The 20467-nt window shown below is 40.6% G+C and overlaps 1 protein-coding gene across 2 annotated transcripts; it reads left to right on the forward strand.

The window, feature by feature from the left end:
* The first annotated feature begins 364 nt into the window (after nucleotides 1–364).
* On the forward strand, nucleotides 365–18946 carry CBLL1 (Cbl proto-oncogene like 1). 2 transcript variants are annotated; one of them, XM_039247241.1, is made up of 6 exons: nucleotides 365–690; nucleotides 6120–6287; nucleotides 9553–9650; nucleotides 10061–10144; nucleotides 13041–13114; nucleotides 15396–18946. In XM_039247241.1, exons 1-6 carry the CDS (start codon nucleotides 678–680, stop codon nucleotides 16429–16431), a joined length of 1473 nt encoding a protein of 490 aa, XP_039103172.1. In that variant the 5' UTR covers nucleotides 365–677; the 3' UTR covers nucleotides 16432–18946. The 2 variants fall into 2 exon arrangements, with proteins under 2 accessions (XP_039103172.1, XP_039103171.1); XM_039247240.1 differs by having other exon boundaries at nucleotides 367–690; nucleotides 9550–9650.
* Nucleotides 18947–20467: the final 1521 nt, after the last annotated feature.

A 20467-nucleotide genomic window follows, 5' to 3' on the forward strand; every position in this document is an offset into this window, starting at 1 on the left:
GAGCGCTGGGCGGTTCCGCGCCTGGAAACTTGGGGGCGGGGGCCGGGGCGCGTACCCAGGGGGCCCTGCGTGCGTCCGCGGGGCTCGGCGGGACGAAACGGAGACGGACGCGGAGACCCCCCCCCCCCCCCAGCGCGGCCAGTCCCGGGGCGCCGCCCGCCGCGCGTGGACTCCGTCCCACCCGGACGGGGACCGCCGCTCGCGCGCTCCGGGGGCTCCCTAACCGTTACCCCGCCCGCCCGGGCGGGGCCGGCCCAACGGCCGAGCCTGCGCAGTGAGCCCGGCCGGCCCCGGGGCCCGGCGCACTACAAGTCCCAGAAGGCAACGCTCGCGGGCCGGGCGGCCGCCTTACCTGCCGCGAGCGGGCGCCTCCAGCCGCTACGCCCGCCCCGCCCCCGCCGCCGCCGCCCCCTCTCGGCAGGTAAAGGCGCGTGAGGAGGAGGCTTAGTAACCCCCACCCGGAAGCCCCTCGCGAACTCTCTCTCCCCTCCCCGGACTATGCCTGACTCCCTCACCGGAGTGGGGCGGCGGACGAGAGCGAAGGAAGCCTCCGGGGGCCGAAGCCGAGGCACCTTGGCCGCACTTCCGCCTCCCGGGCTCCGGGGGCGGCGCGCACGCGCTCCCTGCGGCTCCGGCGCGGGTGACTTCCGCTCCCACTGTGCCCTGCGAGCCGAATCATGGATCACACTGGTAAGGAGGCGGGGGCAGCGGGGGTCCCGGTTCCATGCCCCCTCGGCCGGCCGGGGACTGGCCGCCCGCCGGGCAGAGGGGGGACGCGCTCGCCCTGCGGCTCTGGGGCGTGGCGGCGAGAGGGGGGTCCCGGGGCCCCTCCCGCGCCCGGCAGGGCCCGCCGCTTCCCGGCCTGGCCTCGGCGCGGCACCCGCGGCCTCGGTGCCGGCACGGCCGCCTCCCCGGCTCTGCTGAGCCCGCGGCGCCGACGGCGGGCGGCGCGGCCTCGGGGCGGAGCGGGCTGCGGCCGCTTTCGCCTCGCCCCGGGTGCCCCGCCCTCGGCTTGGGCGACTGGCGGGTGGGTTCCGGGCTGGGGTCGGGGCATCCTTGCCACGCCGGGTGCGGGCGCGCGGGGGCGGGGTGCGGGCTTCGGGCGGGGGCTGAGGCGGCACCGCGGGCGTCGTTGCCTCTCTGGCCCTTCGCGGACTGGCGGTGGGAGAAGCGAGTCGGATGTGCTTGTCGGAATCCTGCCCGGAGCGGCCCCGCGCTGCGGCCGTGGTCCTTACCCATCACTGGGGCCGTTTGCAAAAGAGACGTTAAAAGCATGGTGTTCTCCTCTCCTCCTCCAAGTAGGGACGGCTCCGCTCTTGATTATGTGGTGTTTGGCCTTTTCTGCTTTGTGGTTTTTGGATATTGAAAGAGGGCACTTGGAGTTCAGTGTTCCGTGTAGTTACATCAAGACATGTCATAAGTAGGGAAAAAGGGTATTTCTTGTGTTAAGTATTGGTTAGCGTGTTCTCGGTCACCGGCTGCCCACCTAGGTGTGTACGCGTAGATGTACAGTTGTGTCTGTGTGTAAACGCGGTATGTGCCAGGCGCCCGCAGGCCCGGACGTGGGATGGTGGGAAGCTAAGCAGGCCGGTCTGAGTCCCTGCCCGCGTGGAGACGGCATTATGTTGGGGAAGCCCAGACAACGAGGTTTTTATGTTTGCTTTTGATTGGTTGTTTTTTAAAACGTAAACATCACAGGTCATGATGAGGAGGAGGCTTCAGAGAGAGCCGTCGGTCAGGGGCCGTCTTTCTGGTGATACTTACCAGTTGAGATCTGATGGATGAGAAGAATCCAGCCATGGAATTGGTCAGGAGGGAAGCCTTTCTAGCAAATACAGAGACTCTGAGGAAGGAAAAGAAGATCAGTTAGCTGCAGCTTGCTTAGCAAGAAGGAAAGAGCCCGGAGATTGAAAAGGAAGGCAGGCGTCATGTCCTACAAGACTTTGGAGTCCAGGATAAAAATTTGATTTTAAGTGCAGCGTGAAGCCGTTGAACAGAAGTAGAGGAGGAACATAATTTCTTTAAAAGATTCAATAGCTTGTTCATGGAGAACAGTGTGAAAGAGGGAGACCAGAATAATGGCAAGTAGACAATTTAGGAGGTGATTGCAGTAGACCGGAAGAGAGACTTGGCTTAGTGAAGTTGGCTTGGTTTAGTGAATTGGGGAGTGGGCAGGTTGAATATTTTGGTGGTAGAACTCAAATATGAGCACTGTGAGAGAAAGGAGAGATGCCTGGGTTTCTGGGTTGGTCACCTAGGAAGTGCCCATAACGGAGTTGGGAAAAACTTGAGAGGAAAACACGCTTTTTAAAAACGGGGTAGAGGTGAGACCTGGGAATTTGGGAACAAGATTCTGGGCTGCTAAGTATGAGCTGTGTATTGGGACATCCAAGGGGAAATGTTAGGTGAAAATCAGAGGAAAGATCTGGGCTGAAAAATGCGTACTTGAGACTTAGTACTAGATAGTTAATATTTTAAGGAACAGGGATGGATGAGATCACTCAGGGAACGAGAATACAGAGGAGAAGAGGACCTAGAGCCAGGCTGCAGGGGCCTCTAGTATTTGGAGATTTTGTAGGATTGAAACTCTGGGACCTTGGACTCCAAGGTCCTACAAAATTTCCAAATATTAGAGGCCCCTGCAGCCTGGCGTTGCAGCCTGGGTAACTCCAAAGGCCCAGAGTTACAGTGTTTTGCAACTTAAGCAAAATACTTCTCATTAGAGCCTGTTACTGGAATTGGGAGTTAAGCCTGTTCCCCTGTTTAGAGGATGTTAGGAAGTTGTGGTATGGCTGGCTGTGTCTCTTGAGTATTTATTCTCCTCTTCTCTGAGAAAGTAAGAATCATCCTGACGTGAAAATATTCACGAGCGAGCCGACCGCTTAAAAAATTAGTTCCTACTCAGATATCCCTGCTGTGTCTGCTCTGTTTTTTTTTTTCTAAGATTTTATTTTTGAGTAATCTCTACACCCAGCGTGAGGCTTAGACTTACGACGTAGATCAGGAGTCGCAGGGAGCACCTGGGGGGCTCAGTCGGTTGAGCGTCCAACTTGGCTCAGGTCATGATCTCACGGTTCGTGGGTTTGAGCCCCACGTCGGGCTCTGTGCTGACAGCTCAGAGCCTGGAGCTGCTTCAGATTCTGTGTCTCCCTCTCTCTGACCTTCCCCGCTCACGCTGTCTCTCTCTCAGAAATGAATAAAAACATTAAAAAATTAAATTTAAAAAAAAAGAGGCTGTAGCGACCGAGCCAGCCAGACACCCCTTTCTCTATTCAGTTAATTTTGTTATAAGTCATTGTCCTTGCTACGTATCGGGAAGCAGTGTCAAATACTGTATATTGATTGCGATTACAAACCTTGCAAAATATTCAGGTCTTTTTGGGAATTCATAAATGTGAATTTGATAACTGTTTGAATCACAAATAAATCCTTGGCCAGTGATTGAAGACATGGCAAAGTAGGTATTTCAAAAGGAAGATTTTTTTAATGCCCAAGCTCTTGGGAGAAATTGGTAAAACCCTTGAATATTATGCAAAAATGACTGATTTTATAATCATGCTGAAAAGTCAAACATAAAATGAAGGTTATCCTGTAGTGTTCTAATAGAATTTTGCCAGAAAAGCTACTCCAGGAAACTCCCGATTAACACTCGGTGATTCTTTGGTCGTTTTAAGAATTATAACTTAGTTGTAACTGCAATCTAAATTTTGTAAAATATTTTTTGGTTCCTTTAATTCAGGATAAAATCCTAAATCTTTAAAAAAAACTATCATGGGGCACCTGGGTGCCTCAGTCAGTTAAGTGTCTGACTTCAGCTCAGGCTATGATCACACAGTTCGTGGGTTCAAGCCCTGCGTTCGGTTCTGTGCTGCCAGCTCGGAGCCTGGAGCCTGTCTTTGGATTCTGTGTCTCCCTCTCTCTCTGACCCTCCCCTGCTCACGCTCTCTCTCTCTCTCTCTCTCTCTCTCTCTCTCTCTCTCTCTCTCTCTCTCCTCTCTCTGTCTCTCTCTCCTCTCTCTGTCTCTCTCAGAAATTAAAAAAAACAAAAACAAAAAATGTCGTGTAAAAAAACTATCATTTAAAAGTGTTAATTGTTATAGGGGCTCCTGGCTGGCCCAGGTGGTAGAGCATGTGACTCAGTCTTGGGGTTTTAAGGTCAAGCCCCATGTTGGAGGTAGATTACTTAAAAAGAAAGTCTTTAAACAATAAAAAGTAAATGGCCAGTTATATCTTCAGTTCTCATTTTCTCTGTAATAATATTCATGGACTTATGGGCTTTATGTTTTTAGTTGACATATTCAAAAAGAAATTGTGCTGTATTTTCTGATTTTTAATTAAAAAGAAAAAAAAAAAGAAAAAAGACAAACCCAGAATGATGTAACTATTGAATGCTGTACGTTGTTTATGGACTTGCAGTCTGAGGGGGTAGGTGGCAAGGTGTTGAGGGGCACCAGACTCCTGAAAGTCGTGGTAGGCCACGCAGGTGACTGTTGTGACCTCACCTGGTCATTGTGGGCAGAGAGGATTTGCAGTAATGCAGTGTTGGTATTTTGGTCATTTGCCTGGTTGTAAAACCATTGAGTCCTAATATTTAAAGGAAAGCATTGGACTGTCAACTGTCTACATCAACTTGCTTTGTTAGTTTATTGAAAAATCAGGAATACCTTTTGAGGCCCCCCCCCCAATTCTGTCATATCCATCCTTTGGCTATTATATTGCTTGTAGATACTTTTACATAAGTAACTAGAATGAAAACAGATGAATACATTATTCACCTTGTTTTAATACCTTTAGTGAAGTGTTGAAAGTTGATCGAGTTGGGTTTATCCTAATTCAAGATTTTAGCTATCCATATCATTCGTTTTCATGAATTTTTTCTTTGAGGATTAGCTATTGTAAGAGTAATAGAAAGTAGACTGAAAGATATTTAAATTAATTTTTAAGGACCTATTTTGAATTAAAAAAATCTTGTTCAGAAAGAGTGCAGACTGATGTGAATTGAACATGTGTCTGTAAGTCTAGGAGCGTTGGAGGTCAGTGACACTAGGTGACTACTTGCAAATTTGGCTTTACTGAATGTAATGTGGGCAGTGTGCCCATCAGTCTTGATTGCACTGTCCCCTGCAGGGTAAAACATTACTATTTTTAAAAATCATTTTATTTGCATTTACTATTTTGGGACATTTCCCTTTGTGTCTTTGGTGGGTAAAAGTGAATATTTTCTGTATTATAATATTTTGTCATAGACTTGAAAAAAGGGACTATTAACCTTCAAATGGAGTCAGTTATATGAAATAATTCTCCTGTTATTCATGGGAAATGAGTTAATAGCCAATAACAAGGAAGGCCTTAGAAAGTGTCCCTTGTTTAGATCTAGTTGAATTACGGAAAGCCTGTATCCTTCTAAACTCTAATTTCCCATTACGATGCAGCTTAGAATAACACACATGTATATATCTATAAAGATTGTAGCACAAATATATCACTGTGTGTTTCTGCTACTAAATAGTGTAATAATTCTTACTACTCCTGAAAACTTTTTCGAGAAACTATTTTACACTTAAGGGAATAATCGCTTTCCTTAAAACTAATCTTGCTTTCAAATGCATTATTTATTTAATTTTGCTGTTGTCAATGTTAGTTTTGTGTTTTGTTTTATTGTCCTGATGTAAATTCACTTTTCTAACTTAACAAGTATTTTGTGTGCTTGTTGGAGATAGGGATGGTTTACTTTCTTTTCCTCCTTCTCCTTCCTTTTATTATTAATTATTTTTTTCTTAAAAAATCTCTTAAAGTTCAAGACAAGTTGTTGGGCTTATAAAAGGTTTTATGTTTTTGTAAACTCTTCTGGAGTCATGAAAATTTTTATTGTCTGCTTTTAGGGAGAGGTTCTGTAGCTTTTGTCATCTTTATAAAGGGTTTTGTCTCAAAAAGCATTGCTTTAAGGGTTTATCCAATGTAGAGAAAATTAATGCTTAGATGTATATGATATAATATTTAAAATCAGAGCTCAGATATTCAGCCCTTATAATGTTGGGTATGTTACTTTAATACCTGTGGCAGAATAATCTTCAGAAAGGAAAACTAAAAGAAGTTACAACTTTTTTTTTTCCTGACAGACAATGAGTTACAAGGCACTAATAGTTCTGGATCATTGGGTGGTCTTGATGTTCGAAGACGAATTCCTATAAAACTCATCTCCAAACAAGGAAACAAAGCCAAAACTGCACCTCGAACTCCCAGGACTATAAACAGGATGCCTTCAAAGGCTCCGGCTGGTGATGAAGGTAATTGGTTTAAGCTGACAGACCTGTCCGGTGTATCGGATTCCACCAAAGAATCCACGTGGTCTTACTTAGTTAAGGTCTTTTTTTTATCTTGCGGTGTTCATTTTTCATGTGCTTTTCTCTTCCTATATAATACTTTTGTTTTTTTCTTTTGTTATTGAAAGTAACACTGCCTGTCGTTAAAAAACACAAAACAAAACCCTAAGTAACATTCCAGAAGCATAATAATAAAAGCATAAAATTTGTCTCCCTGCCTTGATAATACTGCACCAAAATAATTTCTCTTACAGCTTTTTTTATCGTAACTTTTTAATGTGTAACTGCCCTTTTCCCAGGTAAGATACATTTAAAATTTTGCCTTATCAGTGTGTGCAGTTGTAATCATTCAAGAAAATAGGTTTGGGTATTTCATTTATAGATATACCATAACTTATTTGATGAGCTTTCTAATTTTTTTGCTGTTAAAAACAGTGTTGCAGGAAATATCCTTGTACATATAACTTAGCGTGTATACTTGGTGTGGAATTCATACTTTGTATGAATTTGGGTATTTTACAGCGTGATGGATGCTGTACATTTTAGAATTTAACAGACACCGTCAAAGGGCTCCTCATAAAAATACGTCTGTTTATATTCCCACACATCAATATTGGGACTTTTAACCTTTAAAAGTTTTCATTTTGATACACATTTTCTTTAATTATGAAAGGAGTTATGTGTATATCTCTTTTCATAGTATCAAATATTTCTTTTGCCTAGGATCTACCTGTTCGATCTTTTAACCATTTTTTTTCTGTATTATTGTCCTTCTCTTGATTTTTCTGAGTTCTTTACAAATTATTAAGTTGGCTTTTTCTCATATATTGTGTATACTCGCCATTTGTCTTTTGCATTTTATATATACAATTTTTATTGCAGCGAAGTTTGAAGATTCTGTGTTGTCAGATATCCAATCTAGTCTTTTCTGTTATGACTTCTGGGTTTTATCAGATTCTTAGAAAGGACTTTTTTCTATTTGATGAGCAGAAAATGGTTTTCCCATCTTACCCGTTAGTACACGGTCAGCAAACCATGGCCTGTGGACCAAATCCAGCCCTGTTTTTGTAAAGTTTTATTGGAACACAGCCATGCTCATTCATTTAAGTACTGTTTATGGCTGTTTTCACACTATAATGGCATAGTTGAGTAATTGCAAGAGACCATATGGCCTACACAGTCTAAAATATCTGCTAATCTAGCTTTTTACAGAAAAAGTTAGCTGATCCCTGCTGTTGGACATTTATGGACATGGTTTTTGGTTATTTAAAAAAAAAAAAAGTGGAGTCTGGAGTCTGGCTCTATTTATTTTGTCTCTAAAACAGCTAGCTGTTTGTCTCAGCCATTGAATAATCTGTCTTTTTTGTGCTGAATAAGAATCCCACTATTATCCTGCATTAGAGGCTTTTTAAGTATTAATGTCAACCTCTAGATTTTTCCCTTCTATTCCAGCAATCTGTCTCTTTTTCTTTTTGGAATAAAAATGTTTTAATTATAGCTCATTTTATGGCTCCTTTTATTGTAGGGTCTGTCTCCCCAATCTAAACAAGAGCATTTGAAGTAAAATGTTCTAAATTGTGGTAATAACTTAGGGCAGTTGCTACACTGTCCATAACTTAGGGTGCCCTCTCTTTGATCTTTTTGTTTCTTTTAATTTCTAAAAAGTACATAGTAATGTACAAGTAAATTTTTGTTATGATAGTCCAAATAAGGCAAAAAAGCTAAAATTCCCCTTCTGTCTTTTTCCCCTCAGATATCTCTTTATTCCGCCCTTCTCCCCTCCCAAGCTCACCCTCCTTTCTAGAGGAAACTATTGTTACCAGTTTCTCTCCTACTAGAGCCAAGTGAGGCTGAAGATAATTTTTGAATACTTTTGATTTACCTAACTGGGGTAAAAAAATAGTAAGTGGTGTTTTTTCTAGGCCTTTGATCAAAATAGGGAGTTGTGGGTGCTAATATGGTGTATATATGTATAGTTTAATGATGGGAGTGCAGGTTGAACAACTCTGAAAAATGATTACTGTGCTCCTCATTTCCTTGGCTGTTGTTCTACACAGTAATTTTCAGTATTTTAGATGAGAGGAATTGATCTTCCTTATTTTGAGTTTTAGATGCCAGCAGTGTTTTATAAAGTACAAATGGGCCATGTAAGAGCCTAGAGTAAGTAACTTATTTGTAACTTTTAAGAATACTCTTTGAACTCTATACTTTGTATCGGAAATAATTAGCGCACTGGAAAATCCTTGCTTCCCTGTGTGTGTGTATGTCCATGTGTCTGTCTATACACAGGTACTGTAATTTAGCCATGTGGGTAAAGTTAAAACTTGAGCGCTTGGGCTACTCTGTTTACCCAAGGGCTGAAAGAGTCATGAGAAGCCTGGCATTTTGGAGGGATAGATTTGCCTTCTCAGCTTTACTTGAGGTAATTGGATTCTACCTAGAATTACCATTGGGCTGCCCATTGGTTTTCTGTTCTTTTGTATGAGATGAGATGCTTACCATCAAGGTCAGAGAAGTTGAGCCCATATGAACTTCATAACTCCATTGATACATACAGTGGCGAGGAGGATACTGTGAATAAATATGATATGGCTTCTGCCATTTGGATGGTAAACCAGAGAGAGGCTTTCGTTGAAAGGATGAAGTATGAATATGTTCTTACTCCTAAAGTCAGCTTCAGTTTTAGGACTGAAGAAGAGGATAGCTAATTTGCTTAGTTGTAAGAAAACCCTGCAGAATTCTTTATATTTTCATTATATGCTTTTGGCAATAAAATCAGCCTCTTGCAACATGATACCACTTTTGTAGGAAGATTACAGTAAGTGATCAGTATCCTAAAAGTTTGTGCAGCAAGTGTGATGATGGTAATTAGTAAGGGTTTATACTAGAGAGAGTCTGGTGAGTTAATAAGAGCACTTGAATGGAAGCGAAGAGTTCTGAAGCCTGTTGCTGGCTCTCCCATCTAATCTGTGTGTTGAGTTACTATGGGTCTCCATACTACAGTATTCTCATTATGAAGTAAGAGAGCTGGACTAGATGGTTGCCGGGATCATTTCTAGCTGATGTTTTAATGATTTAAACTACTCGTGATTATCTTGTCCTTAGAGGAGCTTTGAGAGGCATCCTATGGACGTGTGGGTGAACAGGTCTGTGGCGCCCTGTGCATGTACTTCCAAAGTGAAATTTAAGATTTGAAAAGTTAATAGTTAACACTTTCTTTTCTCAGAAGGATTTGATTATAATGAAGAAGAACGATATGACTGTAAAGGGGGTGAACTGTTTGGAAACCAGCGAAGATTTCCTGGACACCTCTTTTGGGACTTCCAGGTAATAACTAAAAATAAGAATATTTATTAGAACTACAAAATACTTTAAATGTTTTCTTAGAACCATCAGAATACTTAAAGAATGTTATGAACTTTTGTTACAGCAATCACGCTTTTTTTTAGCACACTCAAATCATTTGTCTTTTAATGCCCTATTTCCACTATTTTCAAAAATATCACAAAGTAATTGTCAGTAAAGTCAAGTAAAATCAATACCCGTAAACATTAAGAAAAAGGAAACGAATGGTGGCACAGCTAATCATGTGGAATATGGGGGAATTAGGCCAAGAAACCTTTACTTCTAATTGTTTTAACAACTTTTACAAAATACTAACCAATTCATTGCAAAAATTATAAGTATAGTTTTTAGAAATGCTTAAAAAGGAAATTTTAATTATATCATTTCAACAGATAAACATCTTAGGTGAAAAGGATGATACGCCAGTTCATTTCTGTGACAAGTGTGGATTGCCGATCAAAATCTATGGGCGAATGGTAAGTACAATTAAATTAAGTCTGTTTCAGTAATGGTAAACTTTTGCTTAGAGGTGAGATTCTGACATTTAAGTCGGTGGGTTTATCACTGTTTAATGACTTAAGTTTGTGACATTTTAATTAAGTGTAAAATAGCCAAGGGAAATTTTGGGATAATAATGCATTTAATATAATTATCTTGACAAATTCTTGAATTGCTTGAAAAATAATTACTGAAAATGAATTTCTTTGGACTTTTTGATGCATGTTAGTGTATATTTATTCTAGCTTATTAAGGAAAGATGTGTTTTTCTTCTTTAAAGAATAAAGTCCGTTGTTTCTGAAGGCTATAAATTTTAATGTAAAACTAATAATACTGAATTCTAATCCTTAGAAACAATTATAACCCTGGTTGTAACTTTATAGTAATTTTGACATATCCTCCCTTAATAAAAAATAGTTTCGCATTTGTGTCTGAAGAAAATTGAATTCAGTAATGTGTACTGGCAGAGGGCATGGACTGTGCACCCGTGCTTTGCTGTGTAACAGAGCTGAATAACAGTAACGCGGTGTGGGTTTTAAAATGGTCTGACATCATTTTACTGTGTCCTTCTGATTTGTTTTTAGATTTTTTTTAAGTTCATTCGCTGCCAGGGAAGAATGCTACTTATATTAAACGTAGGAGATACTTGTTACTTGACTGCTTTGGAACAGTTTCAGGAGGAACAGGATAAGCTGGAACATGGTTATGGTATTCTTCTTTGGGAGTTTTTCTTTTAATTATTTTTTTTTTACTTGTTAAATTTTTGCTGAAGTACAGTTGACATACAGTATTAAGTTAGTTTTGGCCGTACAGCATAGTGAATGGCAGTTACGTACAGTTTACTGCTCACCATGTAGGTGTGGTTATCACCCTTCACCACACAGAGTTACTATAACATAGTGACTGTATTTCCTGTCTTTACTTTTCATCCCTGTGACTTCTCTCTTTAGTCTGCACCTCTTAATCACCTTCACCTATTTTACCTCCTCCCTGCCCCCCCCATAATCACTAGTGTGTTTTCTGTATTTATGACTGTTTCTCTTTTTGTTGTTGTTATGTTTGTTTTGTTTTTTAGGTTCCATTCTCTGCCTGACTGACTTTACTTAGCATAACACCTCTGCGTTCATCCATGTTGTCACAAATGGCAAGACTTCATTCTTTTTTTATGGCCGAGTAATATTCCGTTGTGTATTATGTACCACATCTTCTTTATCTTGGCTATTATAAATAATGCTACACTAATGGTGCATATACTTTTTTGAATTAGTGTTTTTGTTTTCCTCAGGTAAATTACCAGAAGTGGAATTACTGAATTGTATGGTACTTCAATTTTTAGGTTTTCTGAGGAACTTGCATACTGTTTTCCATAGTGGCTGCATCAGTTTACATTCCAACCAACAGCGCATGAGAGTTCCTTTTTCCCCCCACATCTTCGCCAATATGTTTCCGTTGTCTTTTTGATACTAGCTGTTCAGACAGATGTAACGTGATATCTCATTGTGGTTTTGATTGGCATTTCTCTAAGGATGAGTGATGTTGAGCATCTTTTCATGTGCCTGTTGGCCGTCTGGATGTCTTCTTTGGAAAAATATTTATTCAGGTCCTCTTCCCATTTTTTTATTTATTTTTTTTTATTTTTTATTTTTTTTATTTTTTATTTCTAGGAGAGAGAGAGAGAGAGCCAGCGTGAGCAGGGGAGGGTCAGAGAGAGAGGGAGATACAGACTCTGAAATAGGCCCCAGGCTCTGAGCTGGCAGTCAGCACAGAGCCCGACGCGGGGCTCGAACCCACGAACTGCGAGATCATGACCTAAGCGAAAGTCGGACGCTTAACCGACTAAGCCACCCAGGCGCCCCAAGTCTCTTCCCATTTTTTAATCTGATTATTTGGGTGTGGGGGTTTTTGATGTTGAATCATATGAGTCCTTTATGTATCTTAGGTATTAACCCCTAATTGAATGTATCATTTGCAAATTTCTTCTCCCATTCAGTAGGTTGTTTTTTCGTTTTGTTAGTGGTTTCCTTTGCTTCTGTTTTCCTTGCCTGAGGAGACCTCCAGAAAAATGTTAAGGTTACTAAGAAATTGCTGCCGATGTTTTCTTTTAGGAGTTTTATGGTTTCAAGTCATACATGCAGGTCTTTAATTCATTTTGCGTTTATTTTGTGTATGGTGTGAGAAAGTGGTCCAGTTTCATTCTTTTGCGTGTAGCTCTTCAGTTTTCTCAACACCATTTATTGAAGAGACTGCCTTTTCTGTACTGTATATTCTTGCCTCCTTTGTCCTAGATTAATTGACTGCATATGCATGGGTTTATTTCTGGGCTCTCAATTCTGTTTCATTAATCTGTGTCTGTTTTTGTGCCAGTTTTGATTACTGTTTTGATTACTACAGCTTTCTAGTATAATTTGAAAGCTGGGATTGTGATACCTCCAGCTTTGTTCTTTCTCAAGATTGCTTTGACTATTTGGGGTTTTTTGTGGTTCCATACAAACGTTAGGATTTTGTGTTCTAGTTCTGTGAAAAACTGCATTGAATCCGTAGATTGCTTTGGGTAGTGTGGGCTTCTTCAGGATCTTTACCTCTGTAGGAACCACAGATGAAGTTAAGAGCGTTTATACTTCCAGAAAGTGTAAGCAGATGCATATGTATCTATCTACTGAGGAAGAGGCCTAAGATTTCATTTTATTCTCAAAGGGCTTTGTTACTGAAAAAGGTTAACTGTTGCTTTTCTGTAATTAGTACTTAATCAATGTTGATCATAGTGAACAATTCTCAGGTGCCTTGTATGTCCAGGTCACTGTGCTTATGGTTATGTTTTATGGAAATAGTGTATGTTGTTGAGTATGCTCACCTGTAATATGTCTCTGTTCACAGATTCCATGCAAGCATGTGTTTTGCTATGACTGTGCAATTTTACATGAAAAAAAAGGAGATAAGATGTGTCCAGGGTAAGATTACCATTAAATTTTTAAATAATAAAGTTTGTGATGTGATAAATTATAATCTAGGTTAAGATCAGAGCATGATGTAAGTCAGCAGCAGGATATCAAATACATAGATGTGGCTCCTCTTTATTTGTGAGCCTCTGCCTTCTCCTTAGGGTAGGGCTAGGTAGCTGTTATCTGAGTGTTCACATTGGCCAAAACAAATTTATGTGTCATCACAAAATTAGTGTTCTAAACCAAAACAGTTGTTTTGTTTTCTGATGGGACACTAGAGAGGTAGTATCAAGCAGTGACTTGAGAACATAGACTTTGGAATTACAATTCCTGGCTTCAGATCCCTATTCTGCCACTTATTAGCCATGTGACAGGTTGTTTCTTCATCTGTTAAAAGGAGCTAATAAATAGTATCTATGTCTCTGTGTTGTTGTTAGAAGTAAACTAGTATGTATATTGAGCTGTATTTATAGTACCTAGCATATAATAAGTGCTGTGTAAGTATAAGCTCTTATTTATTGCCTTCAAATCTGATTATTTATATCTTGAGTATATCTTAGGACACCATCATGGTATTGGCTCAGACAAGTTATGAAGATCTAGAGGTTTGAATTGATACTGATGCAGTTCGATACGGTCTTGAAAGATCCAGAATAAATTGGGAATTTTTATATCAGTTTAAAACTGTTGATAGAAGGCTTGAGAAAGCTTTGAGAACACCTCCCTTGGAGCAGTTGTAGACTTCTGAGACGCCTTATGACATGTGTCAGAGCTGCTCCAAGGTTAGTAGAATGAGTTGATAACAAAATTATGGACAGTTGTAAGGGATGGTATCTTCTTATGGTGTAGGAAGATTGGCATCACTGAGCTAGAGAGGATGATTCAGTAAGTGTTCTAATGGTAATATTGAAAAGGAAATTTAGTTTTCCAGATATTAAATAACTCCAGTAAGCACCTCACTGGTCGGCCCTTAGCTATTGGAGAACATAAGCCCATCTGGCTTAACAGTCTCAGATCAGGAAGTGAAGAAAGGGCAACCCAAGTTGATATAAATATTATATATGATTGCCTTTAAGCACCACCCAAAAGAAAGTGCCTTACATCCTGTTAGTGTGGAGCTCTTTCTGAGTTTACAGCACATTAGAAGCAAAAAAATGAGAACTATACTAGATGGCCACTAAAGGAAAGCCTGCTAGTAGCAAGGAGTGCCGTCCTTGCAGCAAGGCTGTATGAAATAGAGACACAACTCAAACTCAGGAATATAGAGCCATTTAATAGAGTCTCAGATGCACTGATGCACACATTCTGTGATAGTAGCTAATGCCCTGCGTACGTAGTGCGTAACTAGTGATTTGGTTCCGACACTCGCATTGTTTCATTTATCCCAAAGATACTCTTTAAAGTCGGGCAAAGTAGATTTGAAGAAAACCTCGTTAGATAGAGTACATATGTTAACCCCATATTGCAGATGAAGAAATAACCCAAAAGATTAAATGACTTCTCCAAGATTACAGAGCCAGCGCTTGGTCCCCGCTCTTCCGATTCCCGGTTCAGTCCTCTTTCCACTATATCAAAAGACTCTGAAAGCAAGTGTGGATTAAATATAGTGAATGAGAAATAGTTATCATTTTGACCCTGAGTCATTAAGAAAATGTGGAGTTAAATTTAGTGCTTACAGTTTAGAAAGGAGTGGGTAATGCTTCTTAGTAGTAAAGTTGTCTGGTTATTCTTCCCTAAGGGACTCTTGATAGTCAGGGTTTGAATTTAAATTGTTTACGTTGTTTAGTGTTAAGAACCCTGATGGTCAGGATGACCCTCCTCACTTCTGCAGTCCTTGCAGCGTCTCTTACTTCATGTTGTTTGCTCAGCAAATACTTGTTGCCCCATAAATACTGTACAGGTCTGAATTCCATGACTATGACAGATCTTTGGTTCATCCTTTCTGGATGTTTGTGCAGATGGATGCAAAGCATAGAGTTTGTTTGAGACAGTCAGCGAACTCTAGGTCTTAGAAACTATAGGTCTTTTCTTAAAACATACTCTGTGTATGAACACTTTTATTTGTAGGGAGAGTTCCAAGGTTGGTAGACGGGCAGATGCTTAATAGGAAGCCGACAGGCCACACAGAGTGGGAGCGATGAAAGGTTCATGTACAGTAACTGTAACCTTTAATTGTGAACTTTTGCAATGTTTTCCACAACAGGTTTGAAAAATGGGTGTAATTGTGAGATTTTGTGCATGATTTTTCCAGTCTGCTTTTGGTCAGTCCATTTTCCCTCTTCTCATTCAGCTGCAGTGATCCTGTGCAGCGGATTGAGCAGTGCACGCGAGGCTCTCTCTTCATGTGTAGCATCGTGCAAGGGTGCAAGAGAACATACTTGTCTCAGAGAGACTTGCAGGCTCATATCAACCACCGCCACATGAGAGCTGGGAAACCCGTCCCCCGTGCTTCCCTTGAAAACGTCCACCCTCCTATCGCCCCACCACCGGCCGAAATCCCTGATCGTTTCATAATGCCGCCGGACAAACACCACATGAGCCATATTCCGCCAAAGCAGCACATCATGATGCCGCCGCCTCCTTTGCAGCACGTGCCCCACGAGCACTATAATCAGCCCCATGAGGATATCCGTGCTCCGCCGGCAGAGTTGGCCATGGCTCCGCCGCCGCCTCGTTCGGTCAGTCAGGAAACCTTTCGTATTTCAACAAGAAAACACAGCAATTTAATAACTGTCCCTATTCAGGATGACTCCAATTCAGGTGCTAGAGAACCACCACCTCCTGCCCCAGCACCTGCTCACCACCATCCTGAATATCAGGGCCAACCGGTGGTGTCGCACCCTCATCATATTATGCCTCCACAGCAACATTACGCACCACCCCCACCTCCTCCACCCCCAATAAGCCATCCACTGCCACATCCTCCCCAGGCCGCAGGCACTCCTCACTTGGTCTATAGCCAAGCTCCACCTCCGCCCATGACCTCTGCTCCACCGCCAATCACCCCTCCCCCTGGACATATCATTGCCCAGATGCCACCTTATATGAACCATCCTCCTCCAGGACCTCCCCCACCTCAACACGGTGGTCCGCCTGTAACTGCACCCCCTCCTCACCATTATAACCCCAACTCTCTACCCCAGTTCACTGAAGATCAAGGAACTCTGAGCCCCCCATTTACACAGCCAGGAGGGATGAGTCCTGGTATCTGGCCTGCACCGAGAGGGCCTCCTCCTCCTCCACGAATGCAGGGTCCGCCTTCTCAAACCCCACTTCCTGGACCACATCATCCAGATCAGACAAGATATAGACCGTATTACCAATGATTAATAGTACTTTGAACTGAAGATGTGATGAGGAAAAAAAAACAACAACAACTTATGTGTAGTCAATCTTTTAATTAAGCTTTGACTGTTCTGGGAAGGAGAAGCACCTCTTACCTAGGTGACCGTAAAACACTTAGGGTCTTGTCTCTTACAGTGGTTTAAAATCTTGACCTTAGGATCGATTTCAAGTACTATATACTGTAGTGCAGATAAGCGGCTCAGTTGAGCACAGCTATATTTTAACAACTTTGTTCCCCTAGTGTGGTAAATTGACCCAGAGGTGACCATTTGTATAAAATTTGAGAAGAATTTTTCATTGTTCCACTTTGAGAAATACTGCTTTTGTTCGATCCAATGTTCAGTTTTTTTTTCTTGTGATACATTTTGTTAACCTGTGTAAAAGGATTAAATTTCCAAATGGTTGTAAAAAATGCTATTTTTATGTGAATTTAAGTGCAGCCACATACTGTTTTTTAAAAACCATATGTTTTACCACTAATTTCCCAAAGTTACAATAAAATCCTAAAAGTAAAAATCTAGAATTTACTGTAAGGCAGACTGTTAAATGGTAGAGAATTATTTCACATCTTAGGCACTGAAATTTTGAGGTATATTAAGTATATAATGCACTTCACTTGGATGCCTTTTCATTTTCGGGCAGCCTCAGGAGCACCAAAATACATTGGAATTCCAGTACTAAGATACATTTATGTTCATAATATTAAAAGACATTAGTAATTATTGGGGAAGATATGGCCAAAGTAATTGACTCTACGGGCTCCAAGCCATTGGGGGTACTGTTACTCGCTAATGCTTTTTCCTGAATGCTTGGAATCACATGATGCACCACATTTACTAATCTTAAGTAACATTCTTTTATGGAACTGTTTAAATTGTGTTCTGTAGATGAAGTGTTCTATTCTGCTCATTGTCTCGAACTGAATATTTAGGGCTGAATAGGCTTTATAGAGTTCCTCATTTCATGGTGGGGTTTGATCCTGTGCTCTGGGTGGGTTCTGGTTTGTTGAGTTTGAAAGTACAATTCGAACGCCGTAGAGGAGTATTGTGTTCGTGAAGGACATTCTTGTAATCACAAACTTGCATTGCTCAGGTTTCATTACTGTGTGATAAGGGTTTTCTTTTCTTGCTCTCACTTGAAATTTTAAAACTATTATTTCCTGTCTCTTTTATGGGTTAAGCCGTAGAAAACTTGGAACATTTTGAAATGGAGTCACCGGTGCAGACTACCAGATGGTTTTGTACTGGAGAAAAGTAACGACTAAATTGTGATTTTCAGAGCTTTATAAGGTGCCTTTAGAGTCAGCATTTGCATTATAGGGGCTTGCTGCAGTCCAGCTAAGACGGCCACTTACATTTTATACGGAACTCGTGTGTAAGTCAACATTCTTGGGATATGATCCTATATCCTCTGAATAAACCCCTGTGAAGTATTTCCTCCCCCCTAAAATGGTGCATAATATAAACATGAAAAATGTAGTATGCAGATATCATTTATTTAAATAGTTTGTAGTGCATACATTTAGAACATTTCTTCTTGACAAAGGGTGAACTGATGGCTAATTTACCATTGGATTCTGTCAGGCACAGGCAAAACAGTTTCTCGTCTTAGAGAATGAGATGCCAAGTCATCTTGGAACTTGGAGCTGAAGTTAGAGGTAGGCGAAATGAATTATTTCAACCTTGCCCGCCGAAGATAACTAAGACACTTTTTTTTTTAAGTTCACGGAGTGATTTTTCACATCTGGCAATTTGAGAGTCCAGTGTTAATGCAGTATATCTAGTGAGAAATTCTTGTTCTTAGGAGCATGGGAGTGAAATATGAAATAGTGTGAAATGGTGGTGGTGAGTGCTTCTCTCCTATTACTGTAGGTACTTGGACTGGTGCGAACTTGATTCCTTTTCATGCCCCTGTTTAGGAGCTGTTAAAATATTACTGTTAAAAATCCATTACCGTTCTTTGTTTCTCGTAATAAGAACATAGCCAAATTCATTTTAGGGCTTCTCAGCCATTTATGAGGAGCGCTTCTGTTTTTACTGAAATTCACTAGAGTTGAATGTGGTATGAAGCCACTTAGCCTATGTATTGGACAAAATAATTAGTATCATGGTAAACTCCCACATGTTTAAGAGAATTCTCGTAGACTTTTAAAAAAATGATTTATTTTCAGTTAGGTTTAAAAAAATACATGTTATGCAGGGAGGCAGATCAGATGAATGTGTTGTAGCAGACAAAATTTTTAAATGGTGTTAGACTTGAATTCATCCCGTTACTGTTTGAATGAGGGTTGGTGGGTAGAAGGATAACAAAATTACTGTTAGTGTTTATTTCCTTATGGAAAAAGATGTGAATCCCAGCCTTATTTCAGGGAAGCCTTTGAAGCTATGATGGACATAAGTCTAAATTAAATGTATGTATGTTTCATTATATTGCTCTTAAGACTACTGAGGTGGCAGTTTAATTCTTAAAAACAATAAAATGGAAGCATAAATACTATTTTGCCTAGATGAGTTTTTACCTAATGTTGACACATTTGGGAGAATGCAAAATGTTCTGGTGTTTATGTGTTGGTACAACTTTTACCATAAAGTCAGATTCACTTTTGTTGAGATTAAAACCAGCAAGTCGAATGTGAGTGTGCTTGTTCACAATACAACATAGTATTTGGGGAAATGCCAGTTGCAAAAACCGTAAGAAACTCTATGTGTGTTGCCCATTTGCTCAAAATTATTGTGTGAATACTAACTAGAGACCACTGACATATAAATGCAAAGGATGATTGAACGTATTTTCAAACTCACAATAAGTAACTTTACTACATGAGGCATACAGAGCTGCTGACTCTGTTCTAACATACTGGATGAGTATATACCTCTTTGGAAAAGTCCTATAGGCCATCTCATTAAAATTCTGAAACAGTCCTATGTTAAAAGTACAGTTGACCCTGAACAAGGTGAGAATTAGGGGCGCTAACCCCCCCTGGACAGTTGAAAATCCACGTATAACTATTGACTCCCTGAAAACTGTAATAATAGCCTGATAACATAGTTGGTTAACACATCTTTTATATATTATATGTGTCATATGCTGTATTTTTACCGTGAAGCTAGAAAAAATGTTCCTGTAAGTTCAAACAAAGAGAAACTACGGTACTGTACTGAAAAAAATTCGTATATAAAAGTGGACCCGTGCAATTCAAATTCGTGTTGTTGAGGGGTCAGCTGTACATAAGAAAAAAACATAAGTACCAAGAACAAAAATATAATTTTCTAATTATTAGATTAGCCACCAAATATTGATGTCAGTTGAGGCGGTTTTACATAATCATACTATATTTTGACCAAAGTAGATTTATGTTTCTTCACTGGTTTGTAACTGTAATCTGTTAAATTTTGGCCTAGAAGCTAAGTAGAATTTACTTACTACAATATATGCACAATCTAATAAAGCAATATTTGATATACTTAAAAGAGACCGAGAGAGAAGCCAGTGAAAATACTTGATAGTGATACTAATAAAAACATTTTCAAATATTTTTTGTTTTGATTCATGCCCCTTCAATTTTCTATCATTGAGGGGAAAAGTGCTAAGACAATTCTTAGAGCGATATTTTAGTGTTAAAAGTTTAATTTTCCCATCTCCCTATCTTTAAGAATTGATGAATTTTTGAGGCAGTACAGAATCCCAGATTTGAAATGAACAATGATAGGCCATGGGTTTAGGTCTCACAGTTGGGCAGGACCATGTCTTTTAAAAAATCTAGTATTCTGAAGTGTCGATGGAGTCTGGGACTCCGAATACCCCATTTCTATTCTAAGTGGTTGTGAGCATCAACTTTCATGCTGCATCAAGCCTGTTTCCTATTAATGTTCCTTTAAAATTGTCCTTCTGCCTTCAGATTGAAAAATTCTGCTCCGTTTTACTTTTCTTCCTAAGTGTTACTTTCAAAACTTAGATCCTTTGTTTTAAAATCAGTACTTCAGTTATGTAAGTAATACATCTTTGGGGGAAATGTAA

Source organism: Hyaena hyaena, unplaced genomic scaffold (assembly GCF_003009895.1).
Source record: "Hyaena hyaena isolate Hyena2069 unplaced genomic scaffold, ASM300989v1 scaffold_294, whole genome shotgun sequence".
NCBI classification, from domain to species: Eukaryota; Metazoa; Chordata; class Mammalia; order Carnivora; family Hyaenidae; genus Hyaena; species Hyaena hyaena.

Excerpts from the sequence above, each read along its gene's own strand:
- CBLL1 (XM_039247240.1), top strand. Across the intron at positions 6,288-9,549 it reads GGCTCCGGCTGGTGATGAAG|AAGGATTTGATTATAATGAA; the intron begins GTAATTGGTTTA and ends TTCTTTTCTCAG. Across the intron at positions 10,145-13,040 it reads TCAAAATCTATGGGCGAATG|ATTCCATGCAAGCATGTGTT; the intron begins GTAAGTACAATT and ends CTCTGTTCACAG.